The 18,702-nt window shown below is 41.2% G+C and overlaps 1 protein-coding gene across 1 annotated transcript; it reads right to left on the bottom strand.

Moving 5' to 3' along the window:
• Positions 1-11,973: 11,973 nt before the first annotated feature.
• LOC147881290 (putative pentatricopeptide repeat-containing protein At3g47840) lies at positions 11,974-15,140 on the bottom strand. Its single transcript, XM_087370196.1, has one exon. The coding sequence runs from the start codon at positions 14,621-14,623 to the stop codon at positions 12,176-12,178; it is 2,448 nt and encodes an 815-aa protein (XP_087226322.1). The 5' UTR covers positions 14,624-15,140; the 3' UTR covers positions 11,974-12,175.
• Positions 15,141-18,702: the final 3,562 nt, after the last annotated feature.

The raw sequence follows: 18,702 nt of genomic DNA on the forward strand, positions 1-18,702 counted from the left end.
CAAAGAGGAGGGAAGAGAAGGAGAGGACGAGGAGATGTTGAGGAAGAGGGCAAGTTGAGGAAGCTCCTAGAGAAGATGAAGTCACCGACAAGGACGAGGCTGGGCATATGCAAGGTGATTAACAGGAGCAGGAGCAAGAGCGAGTGGCTATGGTGCAGGAGAAGATATTTTTAAAGGAGCTCTGACCTCCATCTAAAAGTATCTTAGATATTTTGGATCTACCTTAGGTTATGAGCCCTTCCTCTTCAACCCTCTCACTTTCTCCTAGACAAATTAATGGTATTTTTCACCAACTGAGGGCCCCTATTGAGTTATCTCTTGTGCATTTAGGGTAAAATTATATAGGTAGTGAGTGCAGATAAACATTCCTTCAAAAAGACTAACGACATTTTATCATATAGGCAAATGAAATACTAGCCTCACTAAGGACATCAAGTCTAGCAGAAAGTCTACTAGCCTCACTAAGGACATAAAGTCTTGTTGAGCTATTATCATCCCCCCTATCTAGTAGGTCAAGGGGGACATACAGCCGGTTGAAAATATCCCCAAAAACTTCATAGTGAGTGCTCTCTCTCTCTCTCTCTCTCTCTCTCTCTCTCTCTCTCTCTCTCTCTCTCGCTTTCCATAGTATTCTTACGTCGAGTGATGGGGCATAAGAAGCGGGCTTTTCTCATACACAAGATGGATGAGGTGATCGAGTCCTTCTGAGCAGATCCTACTATGGGCTTGGGACTGCCCATCCCCATCACAATTCCAGCAGTTTGGAATACATATGGATGCTCCCTTTATGATGTCTCGGGGCAGGCACCACTTGATATGTCCTCTATGCCAAAACCCACCACATGTCACTTGTTCACTACACAAAATGTACGAGTTGCTTCATGATCGGGGATCACTAGATGGCTTCCCCCTACCTGGAGGACTACCACCATAGTACCAATTCACAAAGCAGGTGATCCCATGGACACTGGGAAATACTGCACTCTTATGATTGTCCTTACACTGGCTAAGATATATGGGTCGGTACTAGAGAAGGAGATTGACAACCACATAGAGAGTCAAGGGAAATGGGCTCTCAGACAAGTTAGTTTTGGGAGATAGCACTCCACCTTGGACCACATTTTTACCTTAAAGGCTATCATTGACGAGGCGAAGTTGAGGCACCATACAAACAGGGTTCAATTCTGGCTGACATGATGGTGTAGCTATTGTTGTACACAGATGACATAGTCCTCTATTGAAGGCATAGCCTCCACCCACATGGACACTAACCATGGGATAGGTTAAATACACCTCTAGTAAGAGGGAGTTATTCAAACAAGGTAGCGGGATCATTTTCTAACTATAGGGACAGTTGTAATTGTCCCTAACAGCACTCCTTAGTGGCTTGATCCACCACAAAATGTTTTGAACTAGGACTTGTTGAAGGCATAGCCTCCACCCACATGGACACTAACCATGGGATAGGTTAAATACACCTCTGGTAAGAGGGAGTTATTAGAACAAGGTAATGGGATCATTTTGTAACTATAAGGAAAGTTGTAACTATCCCTAGCAACACTTTTTAGTGGCTTGATCCACCACATAATGTTTTTGACTAGGACTATTACATTTTGAAACTTACCGTTGCCTTACAACAGTCGAACTATCTCGGACGGCTATAAAACCTTGTATCAGCTCTTGTTGAGAGTTTGAGTTGTTGAGTTGATATATTCTCTATCAAAACATAAGATACAAGAAGCATACTACCTTTTGCAAGATTCCCTCTCTATCCTCTTTACATCTCGTGATAGTCTTTTATAGTCCGCTTACTTTTCGACTATACTCTGATTGCTGGCACCCTATTGTCAGGAGTGGGGATGTGTTTGTGTTTTTCACTTATCTAAAGACACTCTGAACACTATTGGCGATCCTATCAGCGTTCCTACCTAGGATTGTCGATTTTTGCTCAACGCACAACAAGAACAAATGTTGATTACGATGTGAAACAACAAACAGAGAAACATACAAACTACAACTCCAAAAAACATCAAGCTCACAATTGTGTCATAGGATCGCACATGTGTGCACAAAGCTGACGAATACACCAACGATTACAAATGACATTAGAAACCGCATACGGTAGCAAATGTCGGGAAACATAGGAAATTCTATCCTAGTGAATACACTAGTAGAGGAGGACCTCACAGCGCTACTTTAGCATATGTGCATATCCGTATTGAAAAGCAATACTCCGCCAAAGCGAACTTGGACTAGGCTCCATTTTGTTGTCATTAAGCAGCAACTATAGGAACAATTGTTTCAATCCAAAAAGGCTCAAGGCTTCAAACCGCAACTCACAAAGAAAGACCCCAACAACCGCATTAACAATCAATAAACAGTTCACAATCGGACTCTTATTGGAAAAGCGACGTACGACAACAATGTCAACAAGACACCGAAACAAGCACAGTACATCAAGATCAACAAAGAAGATCACAGCATCAACATCACAATTCCATTGTGAAGACCGCACACAAAGCTTAGCTGACAGTAGCACATTTCTACCACCTGGTAAGCTATGGTAATCCTACCTCTTTCCTTTTCATTTTGTGGAACAACTAGCCCATGTCGGATAGCTTTAGAGAGGAAACGTCACCTCGCCATATTGGTATAGCATATTTTACACAAAATTAAGCTTAAGTAGAGGCTGCTTCCCAAACAGATGATCCAAAGGATATCTTTAATGACCCTAATTATATTCCTAGTGGGACAAGTTCCTCTGATAATTCCCTACATAGCCAGGAGGTGCCTTACAACAGTCGAACTGATCTCTGATGGCTATAAAACCTTGTATCAGCTCCTATTGAGAGTTTGAGTTGTTGAGTTAATGTATTCTCTGTCAAAACATAATATACAATAAGCATACTACCTTTTGCAAGATTTCTTCTCTATCCTCTTTACATCTCATGATAGTCTTTTATAGTCTGCTTACTTTCCGACTATACTCCGACTACTAGCACCTTGTTGTCAGGAGCGGTGATGTGTTTGTGTTTTTCACTTATTTGAAGACACTCTGAACACTACTAGCGATCCTATCAGCGTTCCTACCTAGAATTGCCGATTTTCACTCAACGCGCAACAAGCACCACTGTCAATTATGATGTGAAACAACAAACAGAGAAACATACAAACAGCAACTCTGAAAAACACAAAGTTCCCAACTGCATCGTAGGATCGCACCTGCATGCGCAAAGCTGGCAAAAATGCCGACTACTACAAACGTATATGCCAACGACTACAAATGACATTAGAGACCGCATACGGTAGCAAATGTCATAAAACATGAAATACTCTGCCAAAGCAAACTTGGATTAACTGAGCAATCACATCATCAAAAAATGAGATGATGTGTTGGCATTTGATGAGGTACATGCCACTTGTGGATAGACACATTAGTAGAGGCCCAGTGTCACACCATTGAGCAACCACATCATCAAAAATATAGATGATGTGTCGATACTTAATGAGGTACACGCCACTTGCAACCGAGGTGACATGTCAGGTCAGGTCTTTGGGACCTCAAACCTAAGGTTTATCCTAACTTGAGCAATTAAGATTTCCCTAACTAAATACTAAATTAGGAACCCATAGCTGTAGAAAGCTATTGAGAAAAAGTGGGTATACATGATTAAAAGAAGGCAGCAAAGTGAATTTCTCTTTGTGAGAAGCATTTCGAGATTCTAGATGTAGGGTTTAAGATTTAGGCCGTCTTCCATCTCCCTTCGTGTTTCAATCTTCTTTGTAGACTCTTGTCTTTGTAGCTTTACATTTTTTAACATCGTTAACAACTAATCTTGGCATATCATGTCCCACCAAATGACATCGATTGATAATCCTCCTAATCACCCCACAGATGATTCAAACTGCATGTGGGCCAACTGACCTTCCCCTAGACCTACCATGTGGTAGTGGCCTAAGGTGGTTGCTTATATAGGGGTTAAGCAAAAGCAAAGGTAAGGCTTTGTGAAACCTCCCTCAGGATTACTTTTGTCCACTTGAGCATACAACTCGAGGTTGTGTCTACCTATATGTTCAAACAATGATCCCATGAAGCCTTCGAGCCTTTGATCAAAGACTTGACTATGCTCAGATTCCCCTCTGAGCAACTTGAATAATGCTGAGTACTAAATGCACTTAGAGATGCCTATCCTAATCTACAATGTTTTTTCGAGCACATGCTCCCTTCAATATAATCCTATCATGCATAAATCGTTTGACAAAAACACACAATTGCATTGAGTGCTTGTAACATTATAAAAATTTTGGACTCAAAAAGGAGCCCTTGGGCTGATGACACGGAAGGATAAGGTGAATAAAACTGAGTAAAATATTGGATATTAGAGGGCAATACAAAATTAGAAATGGCCTAACTTTTCTATTTCTTTATTCAAGGCCCAAAGTTTGATGTAGGCCTCCCAATTGCTGCCTCCACTCTCTGATCATGTTTTTGAGCAGTAACCAAACTGAAAAACCTAGTTTCTCAACCAAACTTACACCGTTTGTCGTAAAACCCAATCCTCCCATCCAACTATCACACTCCTCTCATGCTCTCTCATTCCTCTTCCTTCTCCCTCATTTCTGAGCTCCATTTCGAATCTCGCTTGCTCCAACCCTATTTTCAAATCTATTCTTTTCTTTTGAGCAGGAAGCTTCTCTCTCTATTCTCCCTATCATGGGATAGAATCTCATGCGCAAATCTCATCATTTCCCTTCTTCACTTGCATTTTCCTCTCATTTTACTCTCATTCTTTCAAAACTTTCAAGAATTTTGAATGACATTCACTCTACTGTCTTCTTGCTCTATCTTGGGCACTCTTCATACAAATCCTGTCACTTCTTCTCAGATCTAAGATTTTGTTGCGATCTCAATCAATGTTCTGGACGACCATGAATGATGCAAGGTGTTTCGAGCTTAGGAACTACTAGACGATATTCTTTGAGAAAGGTTGAAATAACATTCATTTTCAGGCATTACACTTGAATATGCATGAAAACCAACCTTTCTTTTATCCATATCTCAGCATTGGTCTATAAGGGGACATGATTTCAAAGAGCTTGTGAAGTTTTGGGATCTATCCAAGCAGCTTTCATGAAGGTCGAGGTCAGATATCCTTTGGAACAATGCAAGATAGTGGAAATGATGCAACTTTCAAGAAACAATTAGTTTATAATTCGTTTTGTGTAGTATTATTGTTTTCTTTTATTGCATTGTTTGAATATGTTGAAAGATTTGTTTGTTTTGAAAGAAATTTCATGAAAAGTGAGCTTATAGAGGCTTTCTTACAAGAAAGAGCAGTCAGTACACTCTTACTACTTATAATTTTCTCCAAAAGATTGTTTGAATAGATTTTGAGATGTTCGGCAGAAGATAATTTGTTTTGGACTTTTCCTTGTTCTTTTTATTAGGTTACCTACAAGGGACAAGGGAGCACTATAGATCTAAGTGAAGCATTTGGACGTTATGCACTTCCATCAAGGTATCAACCAAACAAAAAGGCAATGGAGAAGGAGCATCACATTTTTCTTCTAGATATGTGGCTTGCACTCGTGTAGTGGCATTTAAAGAAGAAGAGACTACCCCTAGAGCTAAACCCTTCACTGTCATAGTAGTGATGGAAATAGCAAGGATTGCTTCTTGGCCTTCATTGATTTTGCATGCTCAAAATGTTGACTCTCCTATGACAAGAATATCAATTGTCATATCAAATGCTTAAGACTCGTGTTAGAGAAAGAATCATCACATATGTCACATCAAATTAGTTTAGTGCTTACCACTTGTGGAGAAGACAACATCTCGATGACTATCTTTTATGCAAGTCTCTCTTTTGAATCTTCCAAAATATACCCACAAGCTATCAAATCTTGGAGTGCTGAAGATGAAAGAGCAGCAAACATGTCTTCTAGAACTACACCCTTGCCCGGTGTAATAGGGCCCCAAAGTAGCTACACAAGCTAGCTCAAGGCCAGCCAAGGTCAAGGGAGAGGGGGTAAATACCCTCTACCTATAGTAGCAAAGGACAGTAGCAAAGGTGGGGCAACAACCATGACACAAGTACTCCAAGAGCAGTTTAGACAATAGAAGATGGGGGGAAAGTGGGCAACTTGAGTAGCAAGGGACCTAAAAAAAGAGCATGCTTGGTCCGGAATCAAAGGCGGGGGGAAAGGAGGGACAGAGGTCAATGGGTTGGGGAGGGCTAGCGAGGGGAGGGAGGGGAGCAGGAAGAGGTTGTTAGGGAGGCCATCCCAAGTTCTCATCTGCCTTCTTCTTCTTGTGATCCTCCTCCTTTGGGTAGTTGTAATTGAACTTGACTTGTCTAGGGGTTCAAAACTAAGGGAAAGCACCAACAATAAAAGATAGGGGGGAAGCTCCACAAAAGCTATGCGGGCAACTTGAGTAACAAGGGACCTAAAAAAGAGCATGGTTGGTCCACAATCAAATGTGGGATCAAGCAACACCATTGAAAAAACAAGGGGGGTAGCAACTATGTACAAAGGCCAAGGAGGAAGGAGAGAATGGGGTAAGTGTGAAGGAAGGTGGGGGGGGATTGTGGAGGTAGGCAAGGGGGAGGGGAATGCAAAGGCAGGCAGGGGTCGGGGGGAAAGGGGGGGCAGAGGTCAATGGGTTGGGGAGGGCCAGGGAGGGGAGCAAGAAGAGGTTATTGGGGAGGTCATCCAAGTTCTCATCTGCCTTCTTCTTCTTGTGATCCTCCTCCTTTGGGTAGTTGTAGTTGAACTTGACTTGTCTAGGGGTTCAAAACTAAGTGAAAGGTGCTTTCCTTGTCTCAACCACTTTCTTTTGATGTTCAAACTGTATTCTTATTTGTGCTTCTTTTGAAAAAATAACCAATGGATACTTGATGCACTCAAATATATCTTGTCTTTCTTCCATGCAATTTACAAACCATTTAGAAGAAAATATTTGCCTTAAAAAACACAAAATGTAGGTACATAGTGAGCACAAGTTCCACAAAGACCCTTGTCTAGATGATGGCACACAGAGAGAGAGAGAGAGAGAGAGAGAGAGAGAGAGAGAGAGAGAGAGAGAGAGAGAGAGAGAGAGAGAGAGAGAGAGAGAGAGAGAGAGAGAGAGAGAGAAGAGAGTTTCAACGACATCAATACGTGATAATACCATGATATCTTATGTAGCTCATGGTAGGTTCACTTTCTTAAAGGGCATGTAGTGCCTAGGATGGACTTCTTTGGTCAACTACCCGGGGTACATGGCATTAACTTCTTGAAATTTGTCCTAGTATATCCACAATATATGTCGTGAAATGTGGAAACTTCAATAAAATTAAATACTCATAGTAATATAGTCAATTGAATAAAAAACTCATGTGGACATAATAACTATGAGTTTGAGAAACGACTACACATCTCATCACATAGGTTAGCATGTAGTTGTGACAATACAAAGATTACTTGAAGCTAGAGAGGATTTGTTTGTCTATTAGTCAAGGTTAAGGAGTTCTCTAACTTGGATGCAACATGAGGAATAAAGGGTTACCATTACAAACCCCTAATGGTGCACCACCATGTCATTCATAGTCACACATGTGATGTGTAGCCTATGATAGGTGCTACACCATGCTATTCATGATGTCCTATTTACAATAGATCCTCTATTATGTTGCACAATATTCCTTGAAATACGTGCTTTAATATTTTTTAATTGTATTTTTAGTATGAAATGATCATCAATATTATTTGAGTCAAAGTCGATGAGTTTTGATTTAGAAGTTTTATCTCTTTTACTATCTCGGGGGAAACTGAAATGCATAGAAATATGTGGCATATCCTCGTGCTTGCTCAATCTCTATCTCTTGTGGTATTATCACTGCCTACTATTAGATCTACCACAATAGGGTTTCTCTGTGGTGCCACATCTCCATCAAACTGAGGCCAACGTAGACCTAGTCATGAAAGTGTATTCATTGAGAGACCATCCCTCTCCTAAAAGAGATAGTGCTAACATCCTCGGATCTCATAGTAGACTAGGCAGGTGGATAGGAAATGCTCCTCTATCTCCACTGTCGCTAGTGTGCATAACTTGCACATCTGCTTCTCTCTAGGCTTGTGTGTGGCTCTCCCTTCCTCGATCCTTAGCTGATTATGTGACACCCACATCTATTCAATGGCAATCCTCAATGCATGTGAGACTCATATGACCTTTAGATACTACAGTCTATATCCTCCAGATATTGTAATTTAATAATCAATCCATCCTCTGATACTCTTAAGGAGTGGTCGCAGTAGAATGAGATCTTGGTGGGGAACTCTTGATCCCCCTCGAGTCCATGATGCATAGAGTTGGAGTAGATCCATACGACAAAATTGATCTCATCTTGCAAGATCCAAAGAGACAAGGCAGTCCAAGCTATACTGGAAGGGGGCAAGGCGGTCCATCTAAACACCTTGATGGGCAAGCCATCTACAGATGTGTGCGTCTGGGTTGTGCTACAGCCTCAGTAGTCTCTAGCCTACGTATATGATCTCACCTGGAACTACAGTCTTACTCCAAATCATATGAACCCCATAATCAATTGTAGCCTCTTGAATCTCCTCTAGCCAATCACCAATAGGTCACTTCTAGCAAGGGGAGCTACACATACATCATTTGTCGGCCACACATGTGCGTTAATCCCTTTGTTGGAGGGTCGTGGAATTGTGCCTTGAAAATTGTTGCTCTGGTCAAGCTATACCTCTCTGGCCTAATTTTAGTCGTGCCCTAGTAGCTGCATAAGTCATTGTGAAAATTGGCCCCGTGAAGATAGGCGTACAACAACATGATCTCCATTGAGTAGAGTCGATGGTATTGCCCATGAGGTGTTTAACATCATAACCTTGATCTTGCCAAGGTGGAGTGTGATGTCTCTCTCCTTACAAAACACCTCTAAGGCCTCCAAGTGTCTTTGTAGGCCTCTCGCCTGAAAAGAGGATATAAGGACTATGTCATCAACGTACAACAGTATCTATATCACCAAATCAGCAAGCAAGGATCCTTCCCCTTCTAGGCGATCAATGAAAGTCATGATCATATCAATGTAGAATATAAACAGCATTGCTGAGAGGGGTCAACTCACTCCGATCATGCTCTCAATCCAATCTTCTAGGCCTCTAGGGGCACTTGCTCTCCCTCTAATGAGCTCATATAAGCTCATCATCCCCTAGATCGTGTATATCTCCTCAGGTCTCCTAATCTTGCAAGCTCGTGGGACTATGTCAAGGGCCTTTTAAAAGTCTACAAAGCAAGCCTAGACCTTTTAGGATCTCAATCTCAACTCCTCTCTGAGACATCTTGTATGATGGAGATGTGGTCAAGAGTCAAATGCTCCCCCTGGAAGCAAGCCTATCCCAAAGCTTACTGGTTGTGTGCCTCTATGTAGGAGCCGATCTCTCTCCTAGTACCAACCCATAGGTCTTGGCTAGTGTATGGCCAATCATGAGGGTGTGGCAATCCTTAGTGTCCCATGGGATCTCCTACTTTGTGTATCTGCACAATAGTGGTGGTACTCTTAGTAGGTGGGAACCATCGCATACATTGTGATTGAGCATTGCAATAAGATTGGGGCCAAGACCTTGTATAAAACTGCAAAGTGCTCAGTGCATAGTTCATGGATGGGCAGTTGTGGATTCCGCACACTACAGCGTACACATTCTCTCTAAGGTGAACAAGATACGCAATGTCAACTTGGACAGTGGCAACGTCTTTGTTGCATTGTTGGCGAAATTGGGTCGGACTGTAATTGTAGGTGTTGTTCATGTGACTGCTTGCTATGATGTTGCTCAAAGCTGTCAGAAAAGTATTCTGTATTTGTTTTTTAAGGCTTCTTTGGAAAGGTGCATGATACCCCATTAGTGAGCAGATAGGTTGAAACAGAGATTGTATAACCGTGTACCCCATAAGGGTTCTGCAGTGAGATTGTGTTGATCTTCACCTCTGTGGGATCAGGGCCAATGTAAGGCTTAAGTTGACAACCATTGACTGGTTTTTCAAAGGAATTGCCATGTAGGTCCGCCAATAGAAATGTTCCTTGTTCATAGGTATCAATCACTTTGAATGGACCATCATACCTTAATTTGTATTTACCTAGCATTTTGCCCAATTTAGTGTTGAACATCACCACTAAGTATCCTTTTTTGAAAAGCTTGAATTTAATATTCCTATTGATCCAGGCTCCTCTTCTTTTCTGGATAACGTCACAGCTGTATGGGAGCTAGCCAATCTATCTTCATCCAATTGTAAAAGTTGCTCCAACCTAGCATTGATGGATTCTTCTGGTGAAAGTTTCTTGTCAATTGCTACTCTGAGACTACCTGCAAAAAACTCCATGGGTACCACTGCTTCACAACCATACACTAGCCTGAAAGGTGTCAATCCTCCGGCCACCTTGTGTGCTGTCCTACGTGCCCAAAGCACTGAGTCAAAATGATGATCTCAATCCTCTGGGTGATCAGCGATTGTTCTTCTGTAAACCTTTTTCATGAGCTTGTTGGAGCTTTCAACCAATCCATTTGCTTGTGGGTAATATGCTGTGGATTTTTTGTGCAGCATCATGTGCATCGTGGTCATTTTTTTTTATGGTTTTGTGAATGAAATGGGTTCCTCTGTCAGATACAATCTCAATGGGAACACCAAATCTAGTTACAATATTGTGATACAAAAAATGTGCAACTGTGCTAGCTTTGCATGTCTTCAATGCTACAACCTTAACCCATTTAGTGCAATATATTATCAGTAGCACCAAGAATATATTGATTACCTGAGAATTTGGCTGCAGGTTTGATTGGTCCAACACTTGACCTCTACTAATGTGTCTATTAGCAAAGTTGTCTGTGATGTGGTAGGCAATTGAAGGTCTCATTGACATGTAGCATCGTCGACTTGCATACACATAAAAGTATTGGCTTGCGATATGTGGCATTGCAAAAATGAATGTTTTGCCCTTGGCCCGTGCCATGTGGAATCGAACCCATCACCTTTTTTTTATACCCTTAGTTACTAAACACTAAGGAATGCATCACGAACAAGCCGAAGTTTGATATAGCAATTTGAATTTATAATGTAGTTAAACTACAGATCAAGGTGATCCAGAAAGATGGTTTGCACCCATTGACCAAACAGCTAGCTTGTAGACCCATCAAATTGGCGGAGATAGTTATGGACATAATCACACTTACCACTCCTTGAAATAGCAACTAAACTTGGAAAAAGTTACATAAACCAAGTAATCCAACTCTAGGGGACACCTATTGACTAGTAAGACTCGTCCATATACTGAAACTCACTCTTGCACATGATGGTGTTGGTGAAGTAAACCGAGACACCAAAGTCCTATGAATATTCACAAAATTGGTCAGGCGATAGATATTATTACAGCAAGTGTAAGTCCTTACACAACAAGGCTCTCACACACAAGCACACACTGTGCAACAAGAAGTAAGATAAGTGAAACCATTATTTCTAGAAATGTCTCTGAGGTGTTACACTCAATCCAAAGTTCATCCCAAAGTTACTGGCATCCTCAGTTCTTGTAGCACCTTAGCAACTTGAGTGATATATTTTGAATGCTCCTCTTTATGCGGACAATTGACCTAGTCCAAGACTACAATGATTTTCTACACTTCCCAAACGGGCTATAACGAATGGTAAGAAGGTCGAATGCTAGAGGTATTATGGAAACGCATAAGCCATCCCGCATATGTCAAGACAGGTTCTGATCAGCAAACACTAATGAAGGTTCGCAGACTAGCACACTGATTGATTGCTTCTGACAAGGACAACGCATCCATGCTAAATTCTAATGCTTAACTTCAATGCAGTCAACAAATAGCTTCCCCCTGTGCCTAGAACTCCATAGCCTAAGCAATCCATAACCTCAGTTCAAGTTTCAACGCTGCCTCAATTCCTAGTGTGCAATGATTACTGTTCTAGCATATGCCCTAAAACTTGCAGCAAACATGACTGTTATCAAGAAAAGCATTAGGAAGCAGTTGTATGTCCAAAGACAATAGTTTCATGTTAGTCTCTCCCAGGAGCAGTACTTTAAAACACATCTGATAGGGCATAGAATAGCTGCCATATCAGCTAGTTGTACAAATTTCATCAGCTGCACAAAGAATTGCAGATGTCTCAAACTTCTGCCATTTTTGAAAGTGACACGTGCCCCTCTCTGCCAGCTGCAGCATAAATATTTGATAACACGGTATATGATGCAGTAATCTTTGAATCTAGTTCAAAAATAAACTTTGCAGCAGATTCTGCTCTCTCTATATCAGCCTTCACTCTGCAGGCTGCAAGAAACGCCATAAGCAACACAACTGTAGGCTGAAAAGGCATGCTGTTGATCAAGCATTCTGCCTCATCCAACTGACCTGCCCTCCCCAGCATATCAACCATGCAGACATAATGATCCATTCCAGGTGATGTGCTGTAAGCAGGAACCATTAAAGTAAAGCAACAGTGGCCCTCATCAATGAGACCTGAATGGCTACATGCCGCAAGAACATTTACAAAGGTGACATCATTTGGCTTTACTCCTCTTTGCTTCATGTGCTCAAAAAGTTGGAATGCCTTCTCGCCTTTCCCATGCTGAGCATATGCTGTAATGATAGAGTTCCATGAAACTACATCCTCTTGGGGCAACTCATCAAAGACCTTTTGGGAATCCTTCAGACTGCCACACTTGCTGTACATACTGACAAGGGCAGTCCCCACAACAATATCTTGTTCCAGTGCACTGGCAAGAATATGATTGTGCATTCGCTTACCTTCAGATAGAGCAGCCTGGCTGCCACATGCATCAAGGATGGTCACAAAGGTTATCTTGCTCGGCGCGACTCTTTCATTCTGCATTTGGTTGAAAAGTTTCAGTGCCTCCTTGCCTTCCCCATGCTGTGTGTAAGCCCCAATCATGGCATTCCAAGAAATTACATCCCGCTTAGCCATTTCACCAAACATCTTATTTGCCTCTACCATGCTGCCACACTTGCCATACATGTGGATAATGGCATTCCCCACAACGATGTCTGACTGGAATCCCCTTTCGACAATGCACAGGTGCATCTGTTTGGCTTCAGATAACACTGCCGGGCTGGCAAATGTAACTAGGATATTTACAAACGTGACTTTGTCTGGTAATATGCCTTCCCATTGCATTTGGTTAAAAAGTTTCAGAACTTCCTTGTCCTGCCCACGTTGGGCAAACAATGCAATCAAAGCATTCCAGGTAACGACATCCCGCTCAGGCATGCTATTGAACATTCTTTGTGAATCCTCCAGTTCACCGCACCTACCATACATCATGACTAATGCATTTCCCACAGTAACATCTGACGTATATCTGCAGAGGACAATACATGCATGCATGCGCTCACCCTCAGCCAGAAAAGCTTGGCTGGTACAAGCGGTTAGGATGCTGACACAAGTGACCTTGTTTGGCATTACTCCTCTCCCAGGCATGAGGTGAAACAGATGAAAAGCCTCATTGCTCAGCCCATGCTGGGAATACACTCCAATCATGGCAGTCCACAAAACCACATCTCTCTTAGGCATTTGGTCAAATATCTTTCGTGCATCTTCCACGCTACCACACTTTCCATACATATTGACGAGGGCAGTTCCCAAAATGACATCTGGCTGAAATCTGCTAAAGAGAATATAAACGTGCATTCGCTTTCCTTCGGCAAGAGCTGCTGAACTAGTACATGTAGCCAAAATGCTGACAAAGGTGACCTCATCTGGCATGATCGCTTCCCAGAGCATTTGGTCTAAAAGCTTCAGAGCTTCCTCAGCAAGCTCATGCTGCGCATAGACGGCAATTATGGTGTTCCATGAAAATAAATCTCGATTGCTCATCCGCTTGAACACTTTTAATGCAGCGTCCACACTACCACACTTACCGTACATGTTGACAAGGGCAGTCCCAACAACAACGTCTACCTCAAATCCTTTGGCAACAATGCAGGCATGCATCCGCTTGGCTTCTACAAGCTGCTCCATGTGTTTGGTACATGCAGAAAGAATGCAGACAAACGTAACTTTGCTTGGCATTACTCCTTCCTGCTTCATGTGGTCTAAGAAATCAAGGGCCTTTCGAACCTGGCCCTGTCGAACATGTTCTCCAATAATTATATTCCACAGAATCACATTACGTTCATGGATGTCGGCAAACAAGGCGAGTGCATCCGTGAGAGCGCCACAGTTCGCATACATCTTCACGAGGAGGCTCCGGACAAGGACATCTTGCACGAGTCTGCTTTTCGTGATGTGGCAGTGGATGCGTTTGCCATCTAAAAAGGCATTATATTTACTACACCACCTTAAAAGAAAGGCGTATGTAGCACAATCCAACTGAATGCCAGGTTGGTCCAACCGGTCCAGAATGGCTTTCCATGATGCCTGTCCGCACTGATTTAGATCTTCGTCTTCTGCACTTCCCGATAGCTCCTTGCATGATACTTTCGCTTCAGGATAATCTATGAAAGTCCTATTCCAAATGTGGGAACAAAGCTTTTCAAAACTTCTCTTGCCTTGCTCCGCAGTCCGCCTCCACTGTCCTGCAAAAAGCCAGTTTGGCATCTGCAGTTCTCCTGGCCCTCTCCCCTAGTAACGGGCACTCTCCTATTCCTACACAAAGAGAACCCTGCAGCACCATGCTGCCAAGATTAGGCGTGTACTTCACAGCCTATTCTTTCAAATGTCTTTTCGATCGAACATGCTTCATTTTCTTGAGATCCCGAAACCTATTTTATCGACGGACTTCAATTTCTTCCGAAGTTCCGATCCAGCGCTTATCAACAAGCCCAGAAAAAACCCTAGCGAGAGAAAAGTAGCAGTACACTCATCCTCATCAATGCAGCAATAAAGAAAACAGGCATGCACTCCAGCCACGGTCTGTTCAACCCTAATCCATTCAACGAAGCAAAAAATACAACTCAATATGCCAATCGAGTGTGTCTAAATTCCCAATCCAAGCATCCGATCGGGCACCGCGATTTTGCTGAGAGTTCAACGTGCTCTGATGCGTAAACAAGCCTCTCTGTGGAAGAGGTTTGCCACCCTTTCCCGCTTGCTCTGAGAATGTTGAGAGCCAAGAGCCATATATAGTTAATGCTGGCTCATATATAGTTAATGCTGGCTAGCTTTTTCGACTCCTTACGGTGGCTGAAAGGCATCGGTGCTCGCCTAGCATGTGGGTTGCATGGAAACAGGCCCTTAGTAGCTAACTTGAAAATCCACTAGCCAATCGACTCCTAGACTCTCCAGCACTGAGCTCTAGAAATCTGTGTGAGACTCTCCAGCACTGAGCTCTAGAAATCTGTGTGAGACTCTCCAGCACTGAGCTCTACTAAAGACCATTCGTTAGTTAGTTCATAGCTCTAGTGAGCACCATTAGTTCTTCCATCAAGACCCCGTGAGGTTCGTGTGACAATCAAGGAACTGGATGAGTCCCGACTAGCCATGGAGAGATACATTTCTCCAGAAAGGACAAGAAGCCTGTGGTGGAGCCTCTTACTTGAGAGAAATTGAATGTAAGACTTCATCGAGACTCTTTAAACGTGGTCCATTATCTTCTACAGACTAGGTAGAGTCAAAGAGTATGACATAACAATTTGCATCCATGGCTTTCTTTGATTTTTAATTACCTATTTCCCATAGCTTGGGCCCTAAATGCTTTCTCAACCTTTGTTTGGGTTGGGACATTGTAGCACAAAGTATGGCTTATCTTTCTCATCGTCCTCAAGAGGCTATGAGAAGTGCAATATTAGTTTGTTCATGGAAGCCATTCATTAATCAAGATGCATAATTACTTATTCATGGAAGCCAATCACAAACGGGGCTCGGCATTTTGCAAGTAACGTTTTATGCGAGTTTGGGAGTTTTGTGAGCTTTTGTCTATGTGAAGGTTATAGATAGTGGCTAGCTATAAACCTTGCAATTAGTAAAGCACTAAATGACACCGATAGTACTATTAGTAGACAAATTGTAAGTTGAAACCAACATGAAAGTATTTCTTACTTTGAAATGAAAAACCTCCACCAAAATTAATAGGAAAGTGATACAAAGTAAACTCACACTTAGCAATGCTACATGGAGAATAATGGACAATGACCATGTGTTTCTGAAGTGGCCAGCCACTATAAACCTTTCATGTAAAAGAGTCAATACAACTAGCCAAACATGAAACTTAACCTATAACACTATTAGGGGACAAATTATAATTACAAAGCCCATTCTTACTTTGAAAAAAAAGCCTATGAAAAGATTAATAGTTCAAGAGAAACAAAGTAAACTTGCACTTACCAATACTATGTAGAAAACACTGGATGATGTCAATGTGTTTCCTAGTGGCAAGCTATAAACATTAGAACTTTGAAACTGATACAAAATTCTTTCTTACTTCAAACTTAATAGTTCAAGAGAACAAAGTAAACTCGCACAACATTGGCAATGCTACATGGAAAACAATGGATAATGTCCATGTGTGTCCCAATTGGCTAGCTATAAAACTTTCATATAAAAGAGTCAATGCAATTAAGAAAACATGAAACTTAACCCATAAAGTTAATAGATGACAAATTATAATTCATATAATTATTGCATGCCCAAAATTTCTAAGTCCACTCAAACTAAATTTTTCAAACTGACAAAAAATAATTCTTACTTTGAAATGAAAACCCCCTAACAAATGTAATTGTTCAAGAGAAACAAAGTATATGAGTGCACATAGCAATACTACAAGAAAACATTGGACAATGTCCATGTGCATCCCTATGGTTCATCTTCAAAATCATCATCCTCCAATACAATGTCATCCACAAACACACAATGACACAAACACACAATGATTTTAGGAATTGCAATAGCAAGCCACTTTTTTCCAACCCTCCATGCCAAGGTGTCTTTTGACTTGCAATAGACGACTATGAATATGGAAGATAGTGTGTCCAAACATCAGATTTTAAGATACTACAAACATTGCTCTATCAACATGCAGAATAAGAGAGCAACTAGCTCTACATAGAACGTATAAGTCGAGCATAAAAACCTGCAAGCCATACCAACACAACTTCAAGTTTGAAAATATTTACAAGTTCATAGGATATATACATGCTCAAATTTAACAACAATAAATGGAACCAAAGAACAATGGACCAAAATGATTGGATTGAAAATTACCTTTACTCCATTGGCCATATTTCCAAAAGGCTCTATGCCTCTCAAGTGCACACGAAAATGAACATCATATTTGAACCTTCCAATTTGTATCTATGTTTCTCTTATGTGTTCTGTGGAAGAGAACAATACAATCCATCCCCCATCATCAACTAGTGCCATGAGCAACCTCCAACAATTTCAAAGATCATTCATTCCATGATAGGATTTCTTTGAAACCCTCAACCAAAAGCGAGTAGGTAAGTCTACAAAAATCATACTTGGAGCCATTGTGGTGACAAGCCCTTTTCATTCTATGATTACCACCAGTATTTGAGACAAGAAAATCCCTTATTTTCTCATACTCTTTGCATGTTTTCTCTTAGAGAGTATCTCCCACATTTTGCACACATCTGCCTGTAAGTTTAGACACTAAGAAGGTATTTGTAGCTAAAGAGGTATGGTTTTCATATTCTTGTAAATAGCAACCTCTTTGTGTGTCCTCTTTGTCTCACAATTATCTTCCATGGAGACATCATCAGAAGGTGGAAGTTGTGATGATTTTGGACCTTTTAACTTCTCATGGGGACCAGGAATGGTGACTGTGAAAGGGACCAACACCCATTTTTTTGCCTCCTCCTCACCTTTCTCCATTATAGTCAGTGCATCCTCTTCACATAATATATATTGCACAAGCTCATGTGCAGGACAAAAACCTAGCATGATATATAACCACTAAGTATAGTACTTCACTTCCCAATCCAATAAGCCCCCCATTTTTTTCCCAATTTGCATGGCCATAGTACATTGTAAGCTCCTTTGATAAGGTAATTTGATTCCACATATCACACTCAATTGGCATGGTTATTATTTTTCTTGCAACAAACAAATGAGACAAAACTCTGCAAGCAAAAACTAAATCAATGCAAAAAATTCAAAAAAATGTAAAAGCTACATGACGTAAAGAGAGCAACTACCTCCACAAGAGCCTCTTTGAAGCAAAGGCAATCTCTTCATGCATTTTACCACTCAAAGTAGGCTTTGCTTTGTGCAATAATGCTTCAAAAAATTCTTTACAATAGCGAACGTGCAAAGGATACACATAATGTGCAATTGTTGGTGTCATTGGCAAGTCAAAACCTATTTTACAAGTGGAGTCAAAATAAATTAGTATCAACCACACCTATTGCACTTGCAAACAAAAGCATGCCTAAAAGATTGTATATATGCATCTTCATAAATAATGAGTTATTGCTTCAAGTTGTTGGTTCTCTCCACCCATCACTGTCTCATAAAAGACCTCTTTCCTAACCCAAACACAAAACTCCTTGTCTCTTGTTTCTTCAAGTATTATCTCAAGACTTAATAAAGTAAAGATTGTGTACTAGCAGGAAACTCTACTATAAAGTAATGGATTTTCACCTGGAGGGACTCCCTGTTTTTAAATATTAAGAAACACAAAACAAATCATTAACTTAACTTGTTTAGCATCCCTACAGATA

The sequence above is a fragment of the Dipteris shenzhenensis genome, chromosome 31, assembly GCF_047967505.1.
Source record: "Dipteris shenzhenensis isolate YYH24624 ecotype China chromosome 31, Dip_SZ_1.0, whole genome shotgun sequence".
In the NCBI taxonomy this organism is placed as follows: domain Eukaryota; kingdom Viridiplantae; phylum Streptophyta; class Polypodiopsida; order Gleicheniales; family Dipteridaceae; genus Dipteris; species Dipteris shenzhenensis.